This window comes from Apis mellifera, linkage group LG16 (genome assembly GCF_003254395.2).
Source record: "Apis mellifera strain DH4 linkage group LG16, Amel_HAv3.1, whole genome shotgun sequence".
Classification (NCBI taxonomy): domain Eukaryota; kingdom Metazoa; phylum Arthropoda; class Insecta; order Hymenoptera; family Apidae; genus Apis; species Apis mellifera.
Window position 1 is genome coordinate 3,792,303 of NC_037653.1, and position 23,880 is coordinate 3,816,182.

General features: G+C 39.9%; 1 protein-coding gene across 4 annotated transcripts in view; it reads left to right on the forward strand.

Annotated features, from left to right (window-relative positions):
- Ubx (ultrabithorax) overlaps positions 1–23,880 on the forward strand; it is a 146,609-nt gene that overhangs the window by 118,160 nt on the left and 4,569 nt on the right. For 2 of the 4 annotated variants that reach the window (XM_026445701.1, XM_026445702.1), the window contains one exon: positions 7,106–7,514. In XM_026445701.1, the coding sequence (XP_026301486.1) occupies positions 7,106–7,422 (317 nt within the window). In that variant the 3' untranslated portion in view covers positions 7,423–7,514. 4 annotated transcript variants of the gene reach the window in all.

Consider the following 23,880-nt stretch of genomic DNA (forward strand, 5'->3'; position numbering starts at 1 on the left):
GAGAAACGCGTGGAATAACGATCCCCACTTTTCAGTCGTGAGAGAATCTCGCGGGACGAACGTCGCTGCCCGGTCCTTCGCCATCTCTCGATCGCTTCCTGGATATATCTTTCGATCAATCGACCATACTTTTATATACAAATTTTTCAAGAAATCTTCGATTATGATTATGTTTAGTTTACATTTAGAATTTCTCTCGAAACGAGGAGAGACAACGACAAGCGTCCCCTCCTTGTTCGTTAGCCTCGCTTCGTACATAACTTATTAATTACGGTTGACTAATGCTCTCCAGCTGTGGCACAGCCTTACTTACCTACCTCTTCCCTTCTTTCTCTCCGGCATTTTCTCCGACGGAAGAACAGCCCTTAACGGAGGGACGGGAATAGCAATGGGAGGGAGGAAGAATGACGAGAGTGAGAGAGAGAGGGAGAAGGGGATCGGAGAAGAAGAAGAAGAAGAAGAAAGGTGGGACAGAGAGAGTACGGGGACGCTTAGGCAGTAACTCACGCCCCCGAGAGGATTACCTCTACCTTGGCAAGCCTCTGGAGGGAGGAGGGTGTACCCCAACGGTTGAGCTACGATCTTGCTGCGTGGCTACGCGTCCCTCATACCGAGTGTCCCCGCCAGTGCCTCGCAAACGGGAGAGTCCTCGGCCGTGGACGTTCGCGTTTCGTATACCGGAAGCTTGGGCAACTTACGGCACAGCCGCGGGCTTCGAAGCAGCGCTAGCTCGAGGCGGCCCGCCGCTGACCTTCCTCGTTCGCGTCGTGTTTCCAACGGACGGTGGAACGTCCTTCTAATTACGCTTACGATTTACACGGTCAACTTGCCCTTCGTTTCGCCTAGAATTTCTCCGATCTCCTCTTCTTTAATTTAATTATTTTTTTTTTTTGTAGCTTGGATTGTTTTGAGTCGTATAGTTGTTATAATTGAAGATTTGTTTTTTCTTTTTGGAATTAGTTATTTCAAGATTGTTTCAGATCTTTTTTAAAAATCTGATATTGAATATAGAAGACTCTTTGAGGATATCATAATCGACTATCGCTCGATCAAGAAATAAACATTTCTTAATAACAGTAGTTACGTGAAGGAATAGTGCTTGAAATTAATGGTTCAACGAAATATAAAGGTTCCTGAACCTATTAACTTTAATACCACCAACGATTATATACCTCGATATACCATTAAAATAATTTCAAAAAAATCAATCGATCAATTCTAAAAATATACAACGGATAGATCGATCAAAAAACTGGATTGCTTCATTGCGATTTACACGGACGAAGATTGTTCGACGAGGGTTTTTCCAATTGATGCTGTTGCAACCCTCGCCTCAAGGGTTTGGGAGAAGGATATCTCGAAGGGTGTATCGCGGGCGAATCCTTCACGCTCTCGGGCCAATTCACTTACTTTGATTTGATTGACCCTCGCGTATGATCCGTGCAAGGGTGGTCGAGGGAACGAAGGGCGATGTGGCGGCGGCGGCGGCCGTCGTCCCGTGTTTTGCGAACCGTGGATCGTATCCCTGGCGGCAGCAATCAACGTATTGCTTGTTCTTATTAGAGTTGGCACGGACGAGAGAGCTGCTTCCTCTTCCTCTTGTTTATGCTCGGCCACGTCGAAAGTTTCCAATAAGGGATGGAAAGCCCTTACCCCCACGTATCTAAACGAGCCGAGAGAATTGGAATTTGCTTGGGAAATTTTCTTCGGTGGATCAGGACGATTGGAAGGGATCGATCGTTTTCGCGTGATACTGTTTTACATTTTTTTTTAAAGAAATTGGTATTGTTAGGGGTATATATAGGAGGGTGTTAATTATATTTTATCGGCGATTAATTGAATGCAGTTTTAGGTTTATAGTAATAATAAGAATTATACAAAAATGTGTACTCTAAATATTTTTAATCAAATTTTGTGAATATTTAAAATATTATTCTAGTGCGTTTGATTAAACGAAATAATTATTCTATTAATCTATTGCAAAAAAGATTATATTTGAAATTTTGCTGAAAGTTGATTTTTCCTCCTCGAAAAGAAATCCTTCGTTATATTTCACAAAGATATTTTTGTTAAAATCAAAATTCAAATAAAATATAAAAAAATAAGCTAAAAGTTTCAGTGCGTTTAATTAAATAATTTATAATTCTATTAATCTATTGCAAAAAAGATTATTTGAAATTACGATTAAACGATGAAATTTTGTTGAAAGTTGATTTTTCCTCCTCGAAAAAAAGATTTCACAAACATATTTTTGTTAAAACCAAAATTCAAATAAAACATATAAAAAGTAAGCTAAAAATTTTAGTGCGTTTAATTAAATAATTTATAATTCTATTAATCTATTGCAAAAATTATTATTCGAAATTACGATTAAACAACGAAATTTTGCTGAAAATTGATTTTTCCTCTTCGAAAAGAAAATTTCACAAACATATTTTTGTTAAAATCAAAATTTAAATAAAACATAAAACATATAAATAAAACATATAAATAAGTTAAAAGTTTTAGTGCATTTAATTAAATAATTTATAATCCTAATCTATTCTTAATCTATTGCAAAAAAGATTATATTCGAAATTTTGCTGAAAATTGATTTTTCCTCCTCGAAAAGAAGCAATCAAAATTCAAATAAAACATATAAAAAATAAACTAAAAGTTTTAGTGCGTTTAATTGAACGAAATAATTTATAATTAATCTATTGCAAAAAAGATTATTCGAAATTACGATTAAACGATGAAATTTTGCTGAAAATTGATTTTTCCTCCTCGAAAAAAAGTCTTTATTATATTTTTGTTATTATTCACAAACATATTTTTGTTAAAATCAAAATTTTTCCCTACAAAATAATGTTCAAATAAAACATATAATAAATAAGCTAAAAATTTCAATGTATTTAATTAAACGAAATAATTTACAATTCTATTAATCTATTGCAAAAAAGATTATTCGAAATTACGATTAAACAACGAAATTTTGCTGAAAGTTGATTTTTCCTCCTCAAAAAAAAGATTTCCCATCGAAGATATAAAGAATATCTATCCTTTAACATTTATTATATTTCACAAACATATTTTTGTTAAAATCAAAATTCAAATAAAACATAAAATACAAAATAAAAAATAAGCTAAAAATTTTAGTGCATTTGATTAAAATCAAAATTCAAATAAAACATACAAAAAATAAGCTAAAAATTTTAGTGCGTTTGATTAAAATCAAAATTCAAATAAAACATATAAAAAAATAAACTAAAAATTTTAGTGCATTTGATTAAAATCAAAATTCAAATAAAACATAAAAAATCAAAAAAATAAGCTAAAAGTTTTAGTTTTAATTAAATGAAATAATTTTAATTACTCTATTAATCTATTGCAAAAGAAAAAAGATAATATTCGAAATTTTACTGAAAATTGATTTTTCCTCCTCGAAAAGAAACCTTCATTATATATTTTCGCAAACATATTTTTTTGTTAAATTCAAAATTCAAATAAAACATATAAAAAATAAGCTAAAAATTTCAGTGCGTTTAATTAAACTAAATAATTTATAATTACTCTATTAATCTATTGCAAAAAAGATTACATTCCAAATTTTGCTGAAAATTGATTTTTCCTCCTCGAAAAGAAGCCTTCATTATATGTTTTCACAAACATATTTTTGTTAAAATCAAAATTCAAATAAAACATATAAAAAATAAGCTAAAAATTTCAGTGCGTTTAATTAAACTAAATAATTTATAATTACTCTATTAATCTATTGCAAAAAAGATTATATTCCAAATTTTACTGAAAGTTGATTTTAAAAGAAGCTCCTCTAAAAGAAGCCTTCAAAATTTTTATAAAATAACGTTGAAATAAAAAATAATCCCAATTATTTTTCACGTAAAATTAAATATCGCGCGATAAATCCGCCATATCCTATCTGTAGTACCCCCAACACACCTCTTCTAAACGCCCGCGGGTGGCTATTTATAACGATATATAGAAGAACTATTCTTCTTCTTCTTCTTCTTTTTTACAAAAAAAAAAAGAAAAAAAAAAGAAAAAGAGTGAATTACGACGGAAATATTTTTCACTCGGCCTAAACTCGGCGCTACTCTTGTTCGGGAACAAGTTGGGCGATCCACCCCTCTGTCCCCTCCGCTCCAACATCCGAGAGATGTTCCTTCTCGTTTCTCCGGGATGAAACACGTTTCACGGTCTCAGCATAAAATTTATCCACCCCCTCTTGGTTAAACAGCCACGCACGCCTCTCTCCTCTCTCACATTTCCCGGCCTTGGAATTTTTCCCTTCGACTTGCTTTCACCCCCCTCCCCCACGATATCCCACGGGGCGTGCGTAAGCGCGAGGGCGAGGGGGAACTACGATGGCCGACCGGCAGGGAGGGGGAGGCGAATGATTGCTAGGTGGATCACGAGAGACCGGGAATCGCACGGAAGAAACGTCCCGAAGATTTATCTTTATTCCTTTCTTATTATCCTTATATTCCCGCTTCGAATGAAAATAATCAATAATCGTTCCATCAAGTTCCTCTGTAAATTTAAATCTGTTATGTAATATTTAGCTAAATAAAGAAAGCAACGAACAATAATCCTTTTTCCGTTTTTAAACATTTAACGAAAAAAGAATTCTTGTTAATTCAAGATAGAGAAGAAAATGGGATCGAATCCAGATTGAAATACAAGTAGGGGGAGTTTGGATGGGAAAGGCGGCGGTCGATGGAAAATTAAAGAAACCTTTTGCGAAGGAAGGAAGGAGGGAGGCGGCGGTGCTTGTCACATTTTCTACTTTGCGGAGACGTACGAGGCCGGCTTAATTGGCCGAAGCCCTGGTTTTATTTATAAGTTCGAGCGGAGTCTATCGAGCCCCTCCCGCCACTGTGTTGCGAGGCCAAGGGAACGATATAACTCGGACGAAAAGGTAGGGATATTATCTCTGTCTCTCTCTCTCTCTCTCCGCTTCGAGGGTTGGGAAAAGGAGATAGGTTGGAGGAGAACGCGTGACAAATAACCCTTATAAACGTTTCCCCGTAACTCTGCGGCCCTGCTTTTGCGACAAGCCGAAATGAAAATCATGGGTATGTTGCGCCGCCGCCGCCGATCTATCCGAGTGGTGGGAGAAAAGCGCGAGAACTGGAGGAGGAGGAGGGGGGCGGAGGGAAGTGGACACTTGATTACATTGCGATAATATACATGATGCCGATATGAACTCTGCCGCGGCCTGTTGTTGCTCGTCTGCGCGCGATATTGTATAATGGCCAACTGGAAATGGTCCAGTGGTGGCGGCTGTTCGACGTGGCGCGCGCGCGCATACCCCTCCGTCGATAATAGATCGGCACGGATACGATTGTAAATATGACGCGTTTATTGCCCGCCCCGTTCCCGAATCGAAATGTTGTTACGCGAAAGTGTGCGCACAACTGGCCCCGATACCCATCGAAGGATGGAAAACGTTTCGCGCGCAAATCTGATCCGAATCCCGTTACGAGATTCGTTATACATCCGCCCGGATAGGAAATCGGCGATAAACTTCCTTCCGGTTAGCTGGATAAAAATTTAAAGAGAGTCGTGCAGAATGAAAATATTATTCGTTTCTTTCGTTATTCGGTGGATAAAATTCGGAAAAAGATCGGAAAAATTTGGAACGTTTAAAATTATGTAGTTGACGCCATATTGATTTCGTTCGGTCACGTGACTAGTCGATGCATCATGGCGGATCGTGGCGTAACGCGAGTAAGTGCAAGTCGAGTTAATTGCCGATCAAATTTGTATTAACTAACATTTCTCTCGCGGAATTTCTTTGTAAATTATTATTTCGTTATCAAAATATTCTGTAATAATTAAATCCTTCTCCGTTTACCGCGCGATAACCGATAAAATAATAAAACGAGCGGGCCGTTTAACCAAAATTAATTGTTGCGGAATTGAGTCGGAACGAGAGTGTAAACATTTTATAGGATATGGGGAAAGGGTGTCGTCGAGCGGTGAAAATCGTATTATACAGGGGACATCGTTTATGTACTTCGATATAAAGCGTATGCGAGCAAAAGACTGCTGGTTGCTTACGGGCAGAGGGTTGCTTTGGTCCCGGTTGTTGGCAGAGGTGAAACGGGAGGGTTTTTACGAGGCAGTAACGGCCGATAAGGTGAGCTTGAGCCCCCCACAGACGGGTTTATTCCGGTACTGCACCCAAGTGGCTGTTCGACAGTGTACCTATACTGTCGCCCTATACGTTCTCTTACTTTCTCCTGGTGGCTTGCCGTGACTTTGCCATGCTCTATCTGAAACCGTTTACGCGCCCCTTTTCTCCCTTCTTTTTTTTTTTTTTTTTTTTTGTCTTCAATTCGTTCTTTCCAAAGTCTCGCTTAGGAGTTATCTCGGCCTCTTGGCGTTATCGACAACGTTACCGGGATTTCCTGGCTTCTTCGAACCCGTTCACGTCTTACACATCCCGAATACCGGTATTTGTAAGCTAGGCGATCCAAAGAAGAAAGACCGGATTAAAAGATCTCGTGGTCCGTTTCAAATTGTAACGCGATATAATAAAACTTTCTACTTGGTAGATTCGACGATTAGTTCGATATTATTATTTCCAATATCCTTTTAGAAAGATGTAAGAGTAATTGGTGGACGTTTCGTTTCTTATCGCTCGCTCAATTTCCTAAAATAAGATGTGCAGTTGATATTTTTAACACACACAATGCACGCGATCATAATAACTTCGATACTTTTTGCGAAATTATAATAGTATAGCGTTGTTCGTGTGTACGTAATCTTACCCGATCTAATCTAAATGGTCTGTGTACGTAATAAAAGTTGAACGACTGAAAATAAGGTACGTCATTGGCGACGTATATCGAAGGGGATTTCTTTCGATATATAACAAATTTTTACTTGTACAAAAATACCAATAACGTTCGCAGCTTCCGAGCTAAACACTTCGAAAGAGACAAAAATAATATATATAGTATATATATATGCATTCGATCGCGTGTGAATGTTTCGATAGGACACGCGGTTTCGGGAAGGCTGAAAACGAAAAGACACGCGATCTCTTCCCTCTGTGGAGCTCGTTTGAACGTTTGGCCTGTGGTTTTGTTGGTTGCAGGAGCGAACGGAATGCGCAGGCGCGGCCGCCAGACCTATACGCGCTACCAGACGCTCGAACTGGAGAAGGAATTCCACACGAACCACTACCTCACCAGGCGGAGGCGGATCGAGATGGCACACTCGCTCTGCCTGACGGAACGGCAGATCAAGATCTGGTTCCAGAATCGGCGGATGAAGCTGAAGAAGGAGATACAGGCGATCAAGGAGCTGAACGAACAGGAGAAGCAGGCGCAGGCGCAGAAGGCAGCGGCAGCAGCGGCCGCGGCTGCGCATCAGCAGCAAGCGGCCGGTGGGGGACCGGAGGGGGCCAACTAGGGGTACGCCCTGCACCGGAGCCCCCCTGACCACCCCACCACCAATCCACACCACCCTCTGCTAGCACCGCAATGTACACAGCTATATTAAAGGTGAGTGACTTCTTCGATACCGACCATTTTTATCTACTTTTTTCCTTTTGCCTCCTTCCTTCTCTCTCTCCCCTCTCCTTCTCCCTCTTTCTTCTTGCCTCTCGCTCGTTCACGCTTCAATCCTTCCCTCCTCCTCCTCCTCGCTCGCTTAACCTGTTAAACGCCAATTTCTAGCTCGATCGAAAACACCTTCTGTGCGCGGCCTCGAGATATTTTATGCTTTCGGAAATTGTTTCGGTCGTTCGCAATTATAATATCAAAATTTATGGATTACGAAATTTCTTTTTACACATTATACATAAATACACAATTAATACATCACGATTTTAAGATCTTTTAATCGTCCTTGTCTTAGCACGGAATCGAACCAAACTTCTTGCGAATTAAAAATCCATCGAGAATTTTCTTTCCTATTCTTCGTCAGGACGAATTGGCCGCGATCATAGAAAGCTTACGTTTCTCGTGATAAATCTTCCTAACCCTTTCTGATTCATTGAGAGAGGGGGAATCGTTTTACCCGTTCGGTAAATGGATTCCTCGACCAAGTCGAGCAATTCCTTCTCGAGCATTAAGCCCGATACATCATCGGCGAAAATTACCGGATCCCGAAGAAAACGTCGGCTAGAGTTTGTTGCGAATGGCGGGGAGGGGGGGGCGGCAGCTTTTAGCCGGCTTCGCCGGCCTTTAAAATTAAATTTAGCCGGTACACTTAATGAGGATAAACCACCTGCGAGCGTGCCTCCATAATTTTCTAAGTTATTCTGTTTGCGTGCGTTTAACTCTCTCGCGAGAGCGAGCGGTTCTGCATCTCGAGGGCGGTTGTTGCCGTGGCTTTGAAATGTGGCTCCATCGTGATTTCAATATTTTTCTACGTCCACGCATATACGTTAATACGAAGCAAGACTGCAATTTCCAAGATTCTCATCGAAATTGTCTAAAAGAAAAAAAAAAAAAAGAAAATTTTCGAGGAATACGCGAGGGGAAAAAGTGAAATCGTGTTTTCGAAAGAAGGAAAAATAGAAAGTTTTTGGCCAGGTAGGAAAAAAAAAATAATTTCGCCAAAAGAGATGGCAATTTCCGTCGTTGCACGTTACGAGGATCCTCGTTGGTATAATTTGTACTTCGGTCCACGGGGCGGCCATTCGTTCCCAGAAAACGAACGACCCTTCGAATTGCCAAGGCAATATCGGGATAAAAAAAGAAGAAGAAGGTCCACGCTTTTTCTGCGCTTTCACGAAAGCGACTTGCTACGCGCTCAGACTTCTCTCCTCTTAGCCTGGCTTTTATGACTCTTTCCATGTTTGGCTGGGGAAAGAAAAAAAAAGGATTCCCGGGAAATGTGCTCGAATGCTTTGTGGTGGTGCCGGCCATGCCGACACGCCGCTTTCGTTTTGACTCGTTATTACTCGTTCTATATATCTCCTCCTCTTCTCTCTCGTGTTCACCACGCTCTGGATTTTCTTTGTCCCCTTGTAACCAGGAAATTAATTATTGTCAACTTGATCGTTGACTCTTGCTTGGAATAGTCTCTCGTCCAGATTTTTTAAGAATGATAGATAGAAGGATTAATTTGATTATTGTCTTCTTTTGATTCTCTACTTCTGATGTATTTTTAAACATCTAGAATGATAATCTTAATTTAATTTATTAAATTTTTTTTAATTTTAATCAAATTTACAAAATTCTGCTTGGAATAGTCTCTCGTCCAGATTTTTTACCTTAAAATGATAGAAGGATTAATTTGATTATTATCTTCTTTTGATCCTCTACTTCTGATATATATTTTTAAACATCTAGAATGATGATCTTAATTTAATTTAATTCAAATTTACAAAACTCTGCTTGGAATAGTCTCTCGTCCAGATTTTTTAAAAATGATAGATGGAAGGATTAATTTGATTATTATCTTCTTTTGATCCTCTACTTCTGATATATTTGATCTTAATTTAATTTTAGTTAAATTTACAAAACTCTGCTTGGAATAGTCTCTCATCCAGATTTTTTAAAAATGAAGGATAATTTGATTATTATCTTCTTTTGATCCTCTACTTCTTTTTTTTTTGATCTTAATTTAATTTATTAAATTTTTTTAATTTTAGTCAAATTTACAAAACTCTGCTTGGAATAGTCTCTCGTCCAAATTTTTTACCTTAAAAATGATAGAAGGATTAATTTGATTATTATCTTCTTTTGATCCTCTACTTCTGATATATTTGATCTTAATTTAATTTAATTCAAATTTTTTTAATTTTAGTCAAATTTACAAAATTCTGCTTGGAATAGTCTCTCGTCCAGATTTTTTACCTTAAAAATGATAGATAGAAAGATTAATTTGATTATTATCTTCTTTTGATCTTCTACGATACGATTTTTAAACATCTAGAATGATAATCTTAATTTTGATTAAATTTTTGAAAAATGATAGATAGAAGGATAATTTGATTATTATCCTCTATTGATCTTCTACGATACGATTTTTAAACATGTAGAACGATGATTTTAATTTTGATTAAATTTTTTTAATTTTAGTCAAATTTACAAAACTCTGCTTGGAATAGTCTCTCGTCCAGATTTTTTACCTTAAAAATGATAGATAGAAGGATAATTTGATTATTATCTTCTTTTGATCCTCTACTTCTGATATATTTTTAAACATCTAGAATGATGATTTTAATTTAATTTTAGTCAAATTTACAAAACTCTGCTTGGAATAGTCTCTCGTCCAGATTTTTTACCTTAAAAATGATAGAAGGATTAATTTGATTATTATCTTCTTCTGATCTTCTGATATATTTTTAAACATCTAAAATGATGATCTTAATTTAATTTATTAAATTTTTTTAATTTTAGTCAAATTTACAAAACTCTGCTTGGAATAGTCTCTCGTCCAAATTTTTTACCTTAAAAATGATAGAAGGATTAATTTGATTATTATCTTCTTTTGATCCTCTACTTCTGATATATTTGATCTTAATTTAATTTAATTCAAATTTTTTTAATTTTAGTCAAATTTACAAAATTCTGCTTGGAATAGTCTCTCGTCCAGATTTTTTACCTTAAAAATGATAGATAGAAAGATTAATTTGATTATTATCTTCTTTTGATCTTCTACGATACGATTTTTAAACATCTAGAATGATAATCTTAATTTTGATTAAATTTTTGAAAAATGATAGATAGAAGGATAATTTGATTATTATCCTCTATTGATCTTCTACGATACGATTTTTAAACATGTAGAACGATGATTTTAATTTTGATTAAATTTTTTTAATTTTAGTCAAATTTACAAAACTCTGCTTGGAATAGTCTCTCGTCCAGATTTTTTACCTTAAAAATGATAGATAGAAGGATAATTTGATTATTATCTTCTTTTGATCCTCTACTTCTGATATATTTTTAAACATCTAGAATGATGATTTTAATTTAATTTTAGTCAAATTTACAAAACTCTGCTTGGAATAGTCTCTCGTCCAGATTTTTTACCTTAAAAATGATAGAAGGATTAATTTGATTATTATCTTCTTCTGATCTTCTGATATATTTTTAAACATCTAAAATGATGATCTTAATTTAATTTATTAAATTTTTTTAATTTTAGTCAAATTTACAAAACTCTGCTTGGAATAGTCTCTCGTCCAAATTTTTTACCTTAAAAATGATAGAAGGATTAATTTGATTATTATCTTCTTTTGATCCTCTACTTCTGATATATTTGATCTTAATTTAATTTAATTCAAATTTTTTTAATTTTAGTCAAATTTACAAAATTCTGCTTGGAATAGTCTCTCGTCCAGATTTTTTACCTTAAAAATGATAGATAGAAAGATTAATTTGATTATTATCTTCTTTTGATCTTCTACGATACGATTTTTAAACATCTAGAATGATAATCTTAATTTTGATTAAATTTTTGAAAAATGATAGATAGAAGGATAATTTGATTATTATCCTCTATTGATCTTCTACGATACGATTTTTAAACATGTAGAACGATGATTTTAATTTTGATTAAATTTTTTTAATTTTAGTCAAATTTACAAAACTCTGCTTGGAATAGTCTCTCGTCCAGATTTTTTACCTTAAAAATGATAGATAGAAGGATAATTTGATTATTATCTTCTTTTGATCCTCTACTTCTGATATATTTTTAAACATCTAGAATGATGATTTTAATTTAATTTTAGTCAAATTTACAAAACTCTGCTTGGAATAGTCTCTCGTCCAGATTTTTTACCTTAAAAATGATAGAAGGATTAATTTGATTATTATCTTCTTCTGATCTTCTGATATATTTTTAAACATCTAAAATGATGATCTTAATTTAATTTAATTCAAATTTTTTAGTTTTAGTCAAATTTACAAATCTCTGCTTGAAATAGTGTCTCATCCAGATTTTTTACCTTAAAAATGATAGAAGGATTAATTTGATTATTATCTTCTTTTGATTTTCTACAATTTTTTACCTTAAAAATGGTAGATAGAAGGATTAATTTGATTATCTTCTTTTGATTTTCTACGATTTTAAAGATCTAGAATGATGATCTTAATTTAATTTAATTCAAATTTTTTAGTTTTAGTCAAATTTACAAAACACGAGAGTTTAGAAATATTTAATCGTTAATAACGAGCAAATTTTCTCGAAATTTTATTTAAGGATCTCATTATCACAGGGGACCGGAAGGAAGAGAAATTCGCGCGATAATTCTTACCCGATTGCAAATCATACTTCCCCTCCTCCTGGTTTTCCAGATAAAACGGAAAACTTTATAAAGTTCCCTTTTGTCGGCATCCCGGCAGCCAGAGGAATTCACCAATTAACTCCACGAACCGCGTTGGTAATTGTAGGCCGTAAGCGTGCCGATTCCACGATACCGATCGAGTTCTTCGCGCGCGATGTTTAATCGATGGACTCACTCGTCGTACTTCTCTCGCTTCGCACCACCTACCTCCCCCGTGAAATCCGAATTTCGCCTCTCTAGAAATCGCTGCACGCCGATTGTTAACCAATCTTGAAATAGGATTTCAGCCTCGCGAATAACCGTAAGCAATACATGCATCCATGCGTGCATCAAAGTCTCCACGGAACGAGCCAATGTTCGGAAGAATGATTTACCGACAAACGCGTATAATATTTCTGGTTCGTGTCTCTTCTATATCTCTAGTTACGATAAAAAATTATCGAGAACTCGATCCGTGAATTTTCACAGAATTGATAAGAAATCGTTAAATTTTTTGTTCTTATCAAGAAACATTTCGTTGAAGATTTATTTTAAAATTTGTTTAGATTTTTTCAAAATCTAGAATAATAAAGAAATTGATATATATCTATATATATAAGAAAAAATTCATATAGCACTAAAACCAGAAATAAATTTATCTTTGAAATATTATTCTCTTGCCCCACCGATTATTATCCGATTTCTTTCTTTATTGGTCGCGTTCTTCATCGGCGTAACCGCGTGCCGGTTTTTTACGACGCGAAGTAGATCGTTAGGTTCGGGTGCATGGAATACTGCCAGGAACTATAATCGCGTTACGGTGGAACAGTAGCGCGATTGCGGCTACTGGAAGTAACGTCATCGTATCGGGACGGGGAATCGATTAGCGGGGCGATAAATTACGATTTGAATTATATTACCATATTAATTACATATTTACGACGTTATTTATTAGGATCGGTCGGTAAGCGCGCGTCTCTGTTGCATTGTTTCGCGCCCTCATTAAATCGCGCATCGATAGCAGGAGGAGGGGGTCGCATTAAATTCGCGACTATGCCACGCTTCGATAATATAACGAGATATACATATTTCAGGGCCGTTTTTTCCATGCCTGTCGTTGAATTTGCGTGAAATTTACATTTCATTGTCGGCGCCGCTCGACCGCCCGTTTTTGCCCGCTCCGCCACCGCGAGGAAGAAACGCACAACAACACAGGGGCTTAGTCCAATTAAGAAAGCCCCGCTATACGCGCTACTCGTACCTCTTCGTAGTCTCACGGCTTAAGAATTTGATGGACTCTCCTCCTCTCTTGAGGAGGCGTGCTTCCATACGTCACCCCTTTTTCGTCGCCTAAATAAAGAACGAGAGACAGCCGATTTCTCTGTCTCTCTCTCTCTTGCCCGCTCCGCCACGGGCCGAGTCGATGCCGTGACGCAGATATACGCGAAGATAAATTTTGACAGTGAACAAGAAAAGGCAATTTAGAGGAATTCCGGCGATCTACTTTTATAGGAAAGTTTGCCCGGTATGGGCGATAAATCGCGCCAACGGGCCCCGAGTTTTAAAAGCTAGAAATATTTAAAGGTACATATCTCGATTCCAAAATCGTGTTTCCGAATGGGGATTACAGATCTGTGGACTTCTCCGAGTCTTTCGAGCATCGAGTTTCTTCCGAGGATCCATTTTTTTTCTTTTTTTTTTTTTTACGTGAATGTTATCGTTTATGATCTTGTTTATATTTATCGAATTATAGCAATTGTAGCAATTTCGTAGGAAATTTGTCGAGACGATATTTCTCAACGATGGTAATAATTATGGATGTAACAAGTAGTATAAACGGCTTTATACGAACTAATGTTATTTCGTCTATGGCATTGCGATGCCATCTAGTGGCTTTAACGACGTCGAAGTTAATTATGGCTGCCTCACTCCCGCTTCCGAGGGCGTGGTTAAGGCGGGGACGAACGGCGACGAATATTTCGTCGCATTGGCTCGTCACTCTGTATCGGTCATCTATTCCGTTCGTCGATGTAAATCTTTGTTTTGCGAGAAAAAAAATTGTTCTCTTGATCGTTTTACGACAATCCAAGTATGAAAAAAAGTATGCCGATACTTTGAAACGAAAGGAAACGAGAAAATCTTCGAGGTGGAAAATTTCTGTCGTGTTATATTTCATTAATTGGTCGTTTCCGTCGTAGATGGCAGCACGGGTCGACACATTCTCGGGTTGATAAAGCAACCATTCTGTTTTACCGACGCCTCAATCGGTACACTTAATTTAGAAGCCGCTCCTACTTACCCAGCTTAACGCTATTCCACGGTAGTCCAATGATTGCCGGTAATGCATTTTATGGGTGTTTTTATCGACATGGTCGTACAGTAACTTACGTTGATGATTCTGGTTCTCAACGTAGGGCTCCGCCGTTCGTGCGAACTTGACTCCGTGTACGAGGCTGTGTACATGTGCATTGTTGCATATGTATATGCAGTTGCGCTGACTCGGCTGGAATTACTTGCATTTTCCCGACGAACGCATTCTCACAGCTATTCGTCAATAATCCAATAAAGCCGCGCTACCAGCGGCCTCATGAAGACGGAATAAAGTACCGACAGCGTGTGATTTTATTGCGCAGTAAAGCGTGATTCCGACAGATTGATGCACGATTTTTTCCTTCTCTCTTCATCCCATCTCCTTTCTCTTTCTCGTTCGTTCTTTCACGCGCATATATTCAACTGCTTGCTCGTCAAACGGTCGGCCGGGGGGATCTTTATTGGCTGTAAAGGAAGACATTTTACGATCCATAAAAGCGTTTATAGCGCTCGAGCAGTCTTACCTCGGTTCTTACACCCCGGTTATATCCATTACCCCTTCCGCGGCCTTTCCAAGGGCGGCCACTGGCACGCGCTCTCTCCGCTTTGAGATTTACAGGTTACGCTCCCGGTAACACCTCGTAAACTTGGCTTAACGACTTTAACCGGGCCTAACTGCTTCCTTCCTGCAATCAGACCCTGACCTACCTCCCGCGTAGACGTCCTAGAAAAATTTCAGCGTGACCATCGCCCATGAAACCGCTATCCCTTTGTTTCCCAATTTCAATTTTTAATATTTAATTTTTATAAATATTTATCAATATTTATTTTCTTCGATATATAAAGAAATACATTCTCGTAATTCTCGTGTTATCGACTTCATCCATTGACAAGTCAATACCCCTCGATTGACAATTAACCCTATAATATTATAAAGATAAAATATATATACATATATGCACACCAAAGATTCATCCTGTATGGCAGGTGCATACGAATTCTACGTCGAAACGTGCTCTTCCTCGTGTCTTACGAGAGGCCGGACCGTTCTGTCCGCTGTTTTATGATTTGTTTTGATTACACTTCATTACCATTTTACGCCTTTCGCTGCCACGTAACTGGCTGGCAATAACTCTTCGTTGTTGATTCTATCGCGACGTTTACGACCGTCATTATTAGCTGATACTACTTGAACTCTCGTAAAGTCTACGCCCGTGCGTCCGGGACATCCGCTTGTGCACGCTGGCTAACAGGGGGGGTGGGGTGGGGGGGATTCCCGGTCAGAGGGTGGTTGCTCGTGGAGTGGGGAGACTTATGAGTTGCCGGATTGTCCGGCAGATCGCGCCCTTGTAGTCCGCTACACGTCTTAATGCCATACTTCATTTATCGAGATCTCTCTTCTTCCTCTTATCTCTCCGCGACGAATCATCGTAGCCTTGGGCTTCGTATCTCTCCTTTTCAACTCTCGTTTATTATCCTTTCCTTTCATTTTGCGCACACTTATACTTTCCATCGTAAATTCTGGCTTGAAACGACCGGCAGCCGTCGGTACACCGTCTCTTGACGATTCGATGTAAATTCAAGAAAGTATCCGAGAAATTTATTCGTCATCCGACAGATGGATAATTAAACGTTCAAAGTTGTTTATTTTTTCTTTTCTCTTCCCTTCCTCCTTTTTTTTTTTCTTTTTATATTTTCACTTATGGATTTATGAACACACGAAAGGCAAGATCATATATTAATTCAGACCGTAGATTTCCCGTGACGAATTGCGAACAGGCAACAACGGCTTGTATTACTCGTGCTATATACGAAATTGCTCTGAATATTTTTCTTTTTTTTTTTCCTTTCGATATACTCGTTTTTAATTACGTCCAAAATTCTCGAATACAAAGAGCACACCGAATTTTCGTTTTAATTTAACACAAACTGTCCACGATACAACGAATTTTCGTTTAGTAGCGCCATGCTGCCTAGCGTTATAAACAAAAGCGCAGCTTTGATAGCTTAATAATTGTGGCCGCTGATCCGCGCCACGAAGGAAGCCGCGGATTTTAGGTAAAACCCGGTTTTGTACAACAGGAGGAGGGAGTATTAGCATTTAAAAGTGAGCTTTGCGCCCCGTCTGGCGGCGCCATTGGCCCGCATTTACACAACAATGAGGGGCCGCACTCTAAAAACTCCCAGAATCCCCGGGCTCTTCGAAGCGAGCAGCGGAGAGAGACGCCGGATGAAAAAAGAAAGAGAAACGGAGAATCGTAACGCCATCTCGATCTTTTCTTTACTTCCTTCCCCTCCCTCCTCGCCCTGCTTTCCCCCTCCTCCAACCTCCTCTTCCATTTCGGTTTTTGAGGTTAGAGTAGTGTGTGGGTCACAGAACGGGACAAGAGGCAAAGGCACGGCCTCTGACTAGAACCTCTTGCAACACAAAACCTAAGCCTTCCTTTTTCGTCTCTTTTTTCTTTTTCTCTCTCCTTCGTTTTCTTTTCGGCTCTCTCTGGAACAGAGAGAGGACGGCATACGCTTCGCTCCGTCCGGCTGGATATTTCTAACACATACGATATACACGCCGCATCGTCGCCCTTCGTCTTTCCCTTTTTCTCCTCCCCTCCCTTCTCTTTTCGGGCCACGGCGTGATGGCTGCTGCGACGTTGCCAAATTATCTTACATAACCGCTTAATTTTTCTAGCCAACCGTCGGGTATAACGAGTTCGATCTTCGCAGGAATTTTTTTTCCACCGCGTCAATTCTATTTTCGCGTTTTACATTATTCGAAAATATTATTAAATTTCGTTCCTTCGATCGTCTAACGAAACAAATGAAAATTTTCCGATTCCGAAAGTTGCGTGTTGTACCGTCACGGGGACGGCGTTAACCGTTTCACGAGTTGTCGCGCGGCAAAATAGCCGCGACAAACGAGTAGTTTTACGCCTTCTTCGCCTTCGTGGCTGAAAAAGCACGCAAAGCCAGTGCGCGCTGGATTTCTGCTACGTGTCTCGTGTGCGCGATTACACGGTTCGTTTAACGCGGCAGGAATGACACCGTGTGCGCGCGTTGCGTCCATCAATCGCGAACAGGAGTGGGGAGAGTCCCGAGTACTGTTCATATCCCGTGCCGTGTCGAATAATTGCGGCCGATAACAACGCCGCAGCGGCCGGCAGCTTAATTAAAAAGAAACGCGTGAAAATCGTTGCCTCGATCGAATAGGGATATCTGGCTCCACTCTCTCTCTTTCTTTCTCCTCCCCTCTCCTTTTCTCCCAGCCGAACGTTTCCAGTTTCGGACGACTGCTTATTTATACAGACCACCCGGGAGCGAGATCGCGTTGAAATAAAGTGGTACGAGCTAAATGTTCCTTGACCACGAGTGCGCTCGCGCGCACGTAATAAATATTCCTGCGTGGAATTTATCATTGTTCGCATTACTTTATCGCGGAACGAGATTAATGTCTTTATCCACCGGTATGCTCGACTTCCGTCGATTTCGCGTATTTCACACCTTTGACTATCGGTCATTCGTTATTTCGTGCGCGCTCGAAGTACACGAATTTTCGATCGTGAGAATTTTATAGCGATGATTATATATATGTATATATAGAAGAAAAATTTTATTGGCTGCGCAGATGTTCGAAGTATGAGTTATAGACGACATTAACGCGTTTCTTCGTCCTCGACTTTCAAAGATTCCTCGTGTAATGCGTTCATTGTACGCGGCCAGAACTCGTGGCCGCATCAACTTCCACCTTGTGCAGCAACCCACTTACACGTTATCGAAGTAACCTTTCTGAAATCTCATTGAAGTTCTCGAAAACTTTCTTGCGCGTTCGCATAAAGGCGCGGCAAGTTTACGCGACCGTCGGGGTGAACGAGCTGCTTTAATTGCGATACACTCGACGAGACGCCAACCCCGCAGGAAGAAGATGCACTTCTGGATCGAGACGAAAGTTGGGGAAAAAGTTGGAGTGCATCTAACTTTTCACATGCTCTTCATATTTTTCTTTTTTTTTTTCTTTCTTTCTCTCCCACGTTAAAGAAGAAAACCGAATAAATAATTAATGTGAATGATACTTACATATTTTCAATTCGAAAAAAAATGTGAAGCTTCATATCATATTCTTTCTCTTCCACGTTAAAGAAGAAAACCGAATAAATAATTAATGTGAATGATACTTACATATTTTCAATTCGAAAAAAAATGTGAAGCTTCGTATCATATTCTTTCTCTTCCATGTTAAAGAAGAAAAGTGAATAAATAATTAATGTGAATGATACTTACATATTTTCAATTCGAAAAAAAATGTGAAGCTTCGTATCATATTCTTTCTCTTCCACGTTAAAGAAGAAAACTGAATAAATAATTAATGTGAATAATACTTACATATTTTCAATTCGAAAAAAAATGTGAAGCTTCGTATCATATTCTTTCTCTTCCACGTTAAAGAAGAAAACTGAATAAATAATTAATGTGAATAATACTTACATATTTTCAATTTGAAAAAAATATGAAGATTCGTAAAATTGAGCTGAGACGAAAGAAATGAATCTATGTTACATAAGTATATACAATTCGTATTCGACGATACGAAAAAAGGATTATACATGTCGAGGAATTATTCTCGCATTATTCGAGCTTAGACCATGGTGAATTATTTCGTTTTCGAATAGGAACGGACAACAACGGGATAAAAGTTTCGGGGGAAAGTTTACGCTTCTTGACCGAATAAATGGTATCTGGACGATGAGAGGGGCGCGCATGCGCGTGAAGGCGCGTTAAAAGTTCAGCCGGCGATATGAGCGAAATATGAGAACTAATTGCGACGCGATCCACGGGGAGTTAAATTGCACGGGGAATAGGCGAGGATGGTTAAAATTTTGAGGTGATTCCCTCTCCCTTCCCCTTCTCCACTTGGGTGTATATAAACTTAAGAAAGTAGACGGAGACGGAAAGGAAGGGACGGACGAGGCGTCGTAGTTATATCCCGTGCATGTTGGCAGCAGCTCCGCTGTGTTTTTCATTTTCTTTATATCACCCTTGACGCTCGTAAAACCATTACCCGTGACCGAGCGAACGCAACTTCTATATAAAGCGCATCGGTGTGTACCAACGTCCACATCCTTACATTCTTTGACGATACTCGAACTTCTTTTCGCTTCCTCCTCCTTCTCCTGACTCTTGACGACGAACCCAATTTTCTCGGCGACGGAACTGGACCCCTCGGATTTTCTTCTTCCACGTGCCCACGGGAAGGATTCGGTTTTCCTACACTTACCGATCGATGGTATATCGATTTTTTTTTTTCTATTCTCGTCCCATTTCGAGAGAGATGATGAAAATTAACACCGTCCCACCGATCGAGGCTTATTTAACTTGGAACAACAACTGAAATACCGGTCCACGGCCCATTACACAGGGGCGTCGAGGACGGGTTGATACTCCGATGTGTAGATAAGTCAGTTAGCGACTCGCTCTAGCGCGTTCCAGCGTTGGAGCCTTTTTTTGCGTATCTCTCGTCCTCTTATTGCTTTCCTCCCTCTCTCTCTCGCTCCTTTACTCTCGCTCACTCGTGGCGGGTGATTCATCATCGACGTCCTCTCTCTCCTTTCTCTGGCTCGGTTGGCTGGCTGGTCTGACTGGCTGGCTCGCTCGCTCGCTTGCTTGCTCGGTTTCTGACTTTCTGGCCCCCGGACCCGCGTACCTCGCATTCCCTCCTCCTCCTCCCCCTCCCGTCGTTCGATTTTCTTCCTCTTCTCTACTCCTCTTTCTCTTCCTTCTGCCGTTTCTCAGACCTATGTACTCGTTTTACTCCTACACTGGAGCCGTACCAACATGCAGTTCTGGCTCGGCAGGGCGCTCTTTCGCGCTGTTGGCTTATAGGAATCCCCGCATCTCTCTCCTTGCCACATCCTGGACCCTAAGAAGAGAACGCGCAAAATTTTTCTCCCCTTTCGATCTCGACTCGAATTTTTCGTTTGTTAGAAAATTTTTAAAATATTCGAATATTATTAAGATAAGTAATTTAAAATAATTGATATTGATTAAAAATTTGTTTTCTATTATATATTGGGGCATCGTTGCAAAAATCGAACAGCTCCATTCCAACGAGCATAGTCAGCATCCGATCTACGCGTGCTGTATCCAAGCATCGAAGCATTCTATTCTCGCCTTCCATAGAATACGATATATTCTTGGCTCGCATCGGCCAAGATATCCTCCGCGCCAGCCAGGTACTACACCCACTGTAAGGGCGAGTACGCGTCGCTATAAAACACGCGAAACGATATATTACCCGGCGATATCACTCTCCGGCACGAGGCAATACGGTAATATTTCGCCCCGTTGAACGCTTGGAAATGTTGCCGGTGTAAACACTGCGGGGGCACCGGGGATCACCAACAGATACCCCTCTTGTTTCCCGGCCAGTGATGTTCACTCGTCATCGTTCGGTATGACGCCTTCCCTCGCGTGTACCTTCTTCTCTTTCCTATTCAATGGACGAGTCAATTATAAGGTGACACGCTACGGTGTTCCAACTCGAAAGAATCTTCTCGCGTAGGTGGATTAGAGGTAGCTTACCTAAAAGAGAAAAAATCTCCAACAATTTTGCCGTTAAACGACTATCGTATATATTGTAACGAATAATTTAGAAAATATCTTATAAAATTTAAATTATAATAATACGTATAATACGTGGAATATTATTTGTTAATTATACGAATGGTAAATTTTGAAAAAATCGATGAGCGATCATCTACGAGAATTTCGTGTACACAGCCGTTCGAAACTCCGTACAACTGCGCGTGAAATATCGCGGCGCGAGCGTGGGGAGGGGGGGGGGGGGAAAGGGAAGGCTCGCCTAGAAGGGACCACCTTTGGTTTGGAAGGTGGGATTCCGGTAATTCGACGCATTCGAGAACGGAGGAAGACCGATGGAAGTTGGCCTGGCTTGGACGGACGGACGGACGAACGAGCGAGCGAACGGAGAGGAGGACGTTGAAGCGAGAGAAAACGACAAGCGAGTGTGACAGAGATATGGCCGGGGCGGAGGAGTGGGGAGGCAGAGAAACGCGAAGCGAGAGAGAGAGAGAGAGAGAGAAAGTCAGGCAGACGGAGACAGAGGAATGGGTTGGGTAAGGGGGATAGAGTAGGGGCGGGAGGGCGTTCCACGGCACCCTGCATGGGGTAGCTTGCAACCTCACGCGACACTAGAGCCATCTATATCCCCGGAGATTTATGAGTTCCTGGTGCAGCGGCTGCTCGCAGCAACTACACACCACGCAGTATCGGGTCCGGTGTTGGTGCTGCCCCCTGTCGCGACGGGCGTGCTGTTGCCCCGCGGGGGTTACGCGCAATTCGCGCTCCGTGCAACGTCGCCCTGATAAAAAACTCTTGCGACTCGATCTCAATCCCGATGCTTCTGCGAACCTTCCCTCCGTTCTCGCGCCGTCTCGTCGTGCGCCCGTCGCGGTCGTCTCTCTCTCTCTCTCGCTCTCCGGTGTTGGCGGGCTATCGGATCTTCTCTCTCTCTCTCGCTCACTTGGTTCGCTTCTTGCTTTCGATGCGACGCGACGACCAGCGATCTCACTTTCTCTCTCGCTCTCGCTTTCGAGCTCGCACTTGAAATATCGATCATCATTGTGTTTCCTACGCATTTGTAGACCGCAAACGCGAAATTATTATGGGCCTGTGCACGTTTGAATTTCTTATATTCTTTTTTTTCCATTATACGCTAGGTTAGCGTAGATATAATTCTGCTAAATATAGTGAAGATAATTCGAATTTAAATTAAATTGAAAATTTTCGTATTACATAATACTGTTTCGTTATTTATAACTGATTAGAATATTTATTGATACCAAATGAAATTTTTGGTAAACTCTCGAACATTGTTTCATTCTTCTATATCGTATTGGTGAAAAATTACATCTCGATTTTTTCTCACGAACTTATATCGCGGTAAAAGAACTGTGGACAACTGTGCAGCATCTCCTCGCTCGATGAAGTCATTTGAACGAGCATTCCTCGGCCGATCTCAGATACAATCTCCTTCAAACAAAGAGCTCCATTGCCGCGTGCACAAGAGCGAAACGAGAGAAGGATAAAAAGCAATCGCCATCGATAGTGGATCGGAAAAGGAAGGCGCTTGTAAGTGGAGATTTTTCAAGTGCCCCCTCGACGCGGCCGTCCATTCGCACGATACCCCTGCATGGGTAACCGAATAAAATAGAAAGAGAGGAGGGTGGGGTGGTAGCGTGCGAGAGGGTACGGGACGACGACAACGATATGAGTACCGGTATCTCTCTACCTACCTATGCTTCTGCTCTCCAACCCAAACGCCCCACCCTCTTGATGCGGCCGGTTTACGAGCAACCTGTGGTAACGAGAGCGATAGATAATAACCGCTCTCCGTGCTCAACCCCATCCCACTCTCTCTGTCTCTCTCTCTCTCCCTCTTGCTTCCACCCTTTCCGTGTACCTCCTCTTGTTCTAGCTGAACGACGCCACTCCACGTGGGACGTTACATATCCCCAGGGTTATTTTTTCCCGATTCGCGCCTGGATTTCTTAAATACTTGTTGGAATCGGATACAAGTGATGTTCAATTTATGAATTTTTCGAGATGATGGATATTTTAAATAAGAAGACACTGAAACAAATGGATTACATTAGAGTTTTTATATAAAAATTTATAAAGATGATAGATTAGTAATTACGAAAAAATGTCTAATCAATTCGATGCTTTGAAATATTAATTTTATACAAGTGACACAAAAATTGGATTACGAGAAAATTATTCTAACAATACAAATTCAAAGTTAATGATTTAATAATTATTACGATGAAATATAGTTTGGTTACGATGCGTATTCGACGCGAGGAATCTTATCGACGAGAATGAAGAAATAGGGGAGAAATTATTCAAGAAGCGCGCTAGTGAGAACACGGTTGTTTGTCCGTGGCTGTATTTCATTTTCGCTCGTAAGTTTGCCTTTCGGCCTAGAGTCACTTCGCGTTTCGCCCCGGCTGTGCAACGAGTTTAAACGTACGTACATATATATACGCGGAGGCGTTGCTCCTTCGCGCATTTATCAGGATTTCCGAAGGAAGCCGGAGTTTTTAAGCCGCAATAAATTTCCGTTCCCGCGTGCCTTTACGTCGCGCGAGTCTAACGTTGCTTAAAGCTTCGTAAAAACCGAAAGCACGAATCCCGATTATAGCCGAGCGTAGCCGACTATAGCCGATTATGGCCGACTACAGCCGAGTACAGCCGACCGTAAGCGATCATAACCGACCGCAGCCGAACGAGCGTCGCTTGTCTAAGGAATCTTAGAAACTATC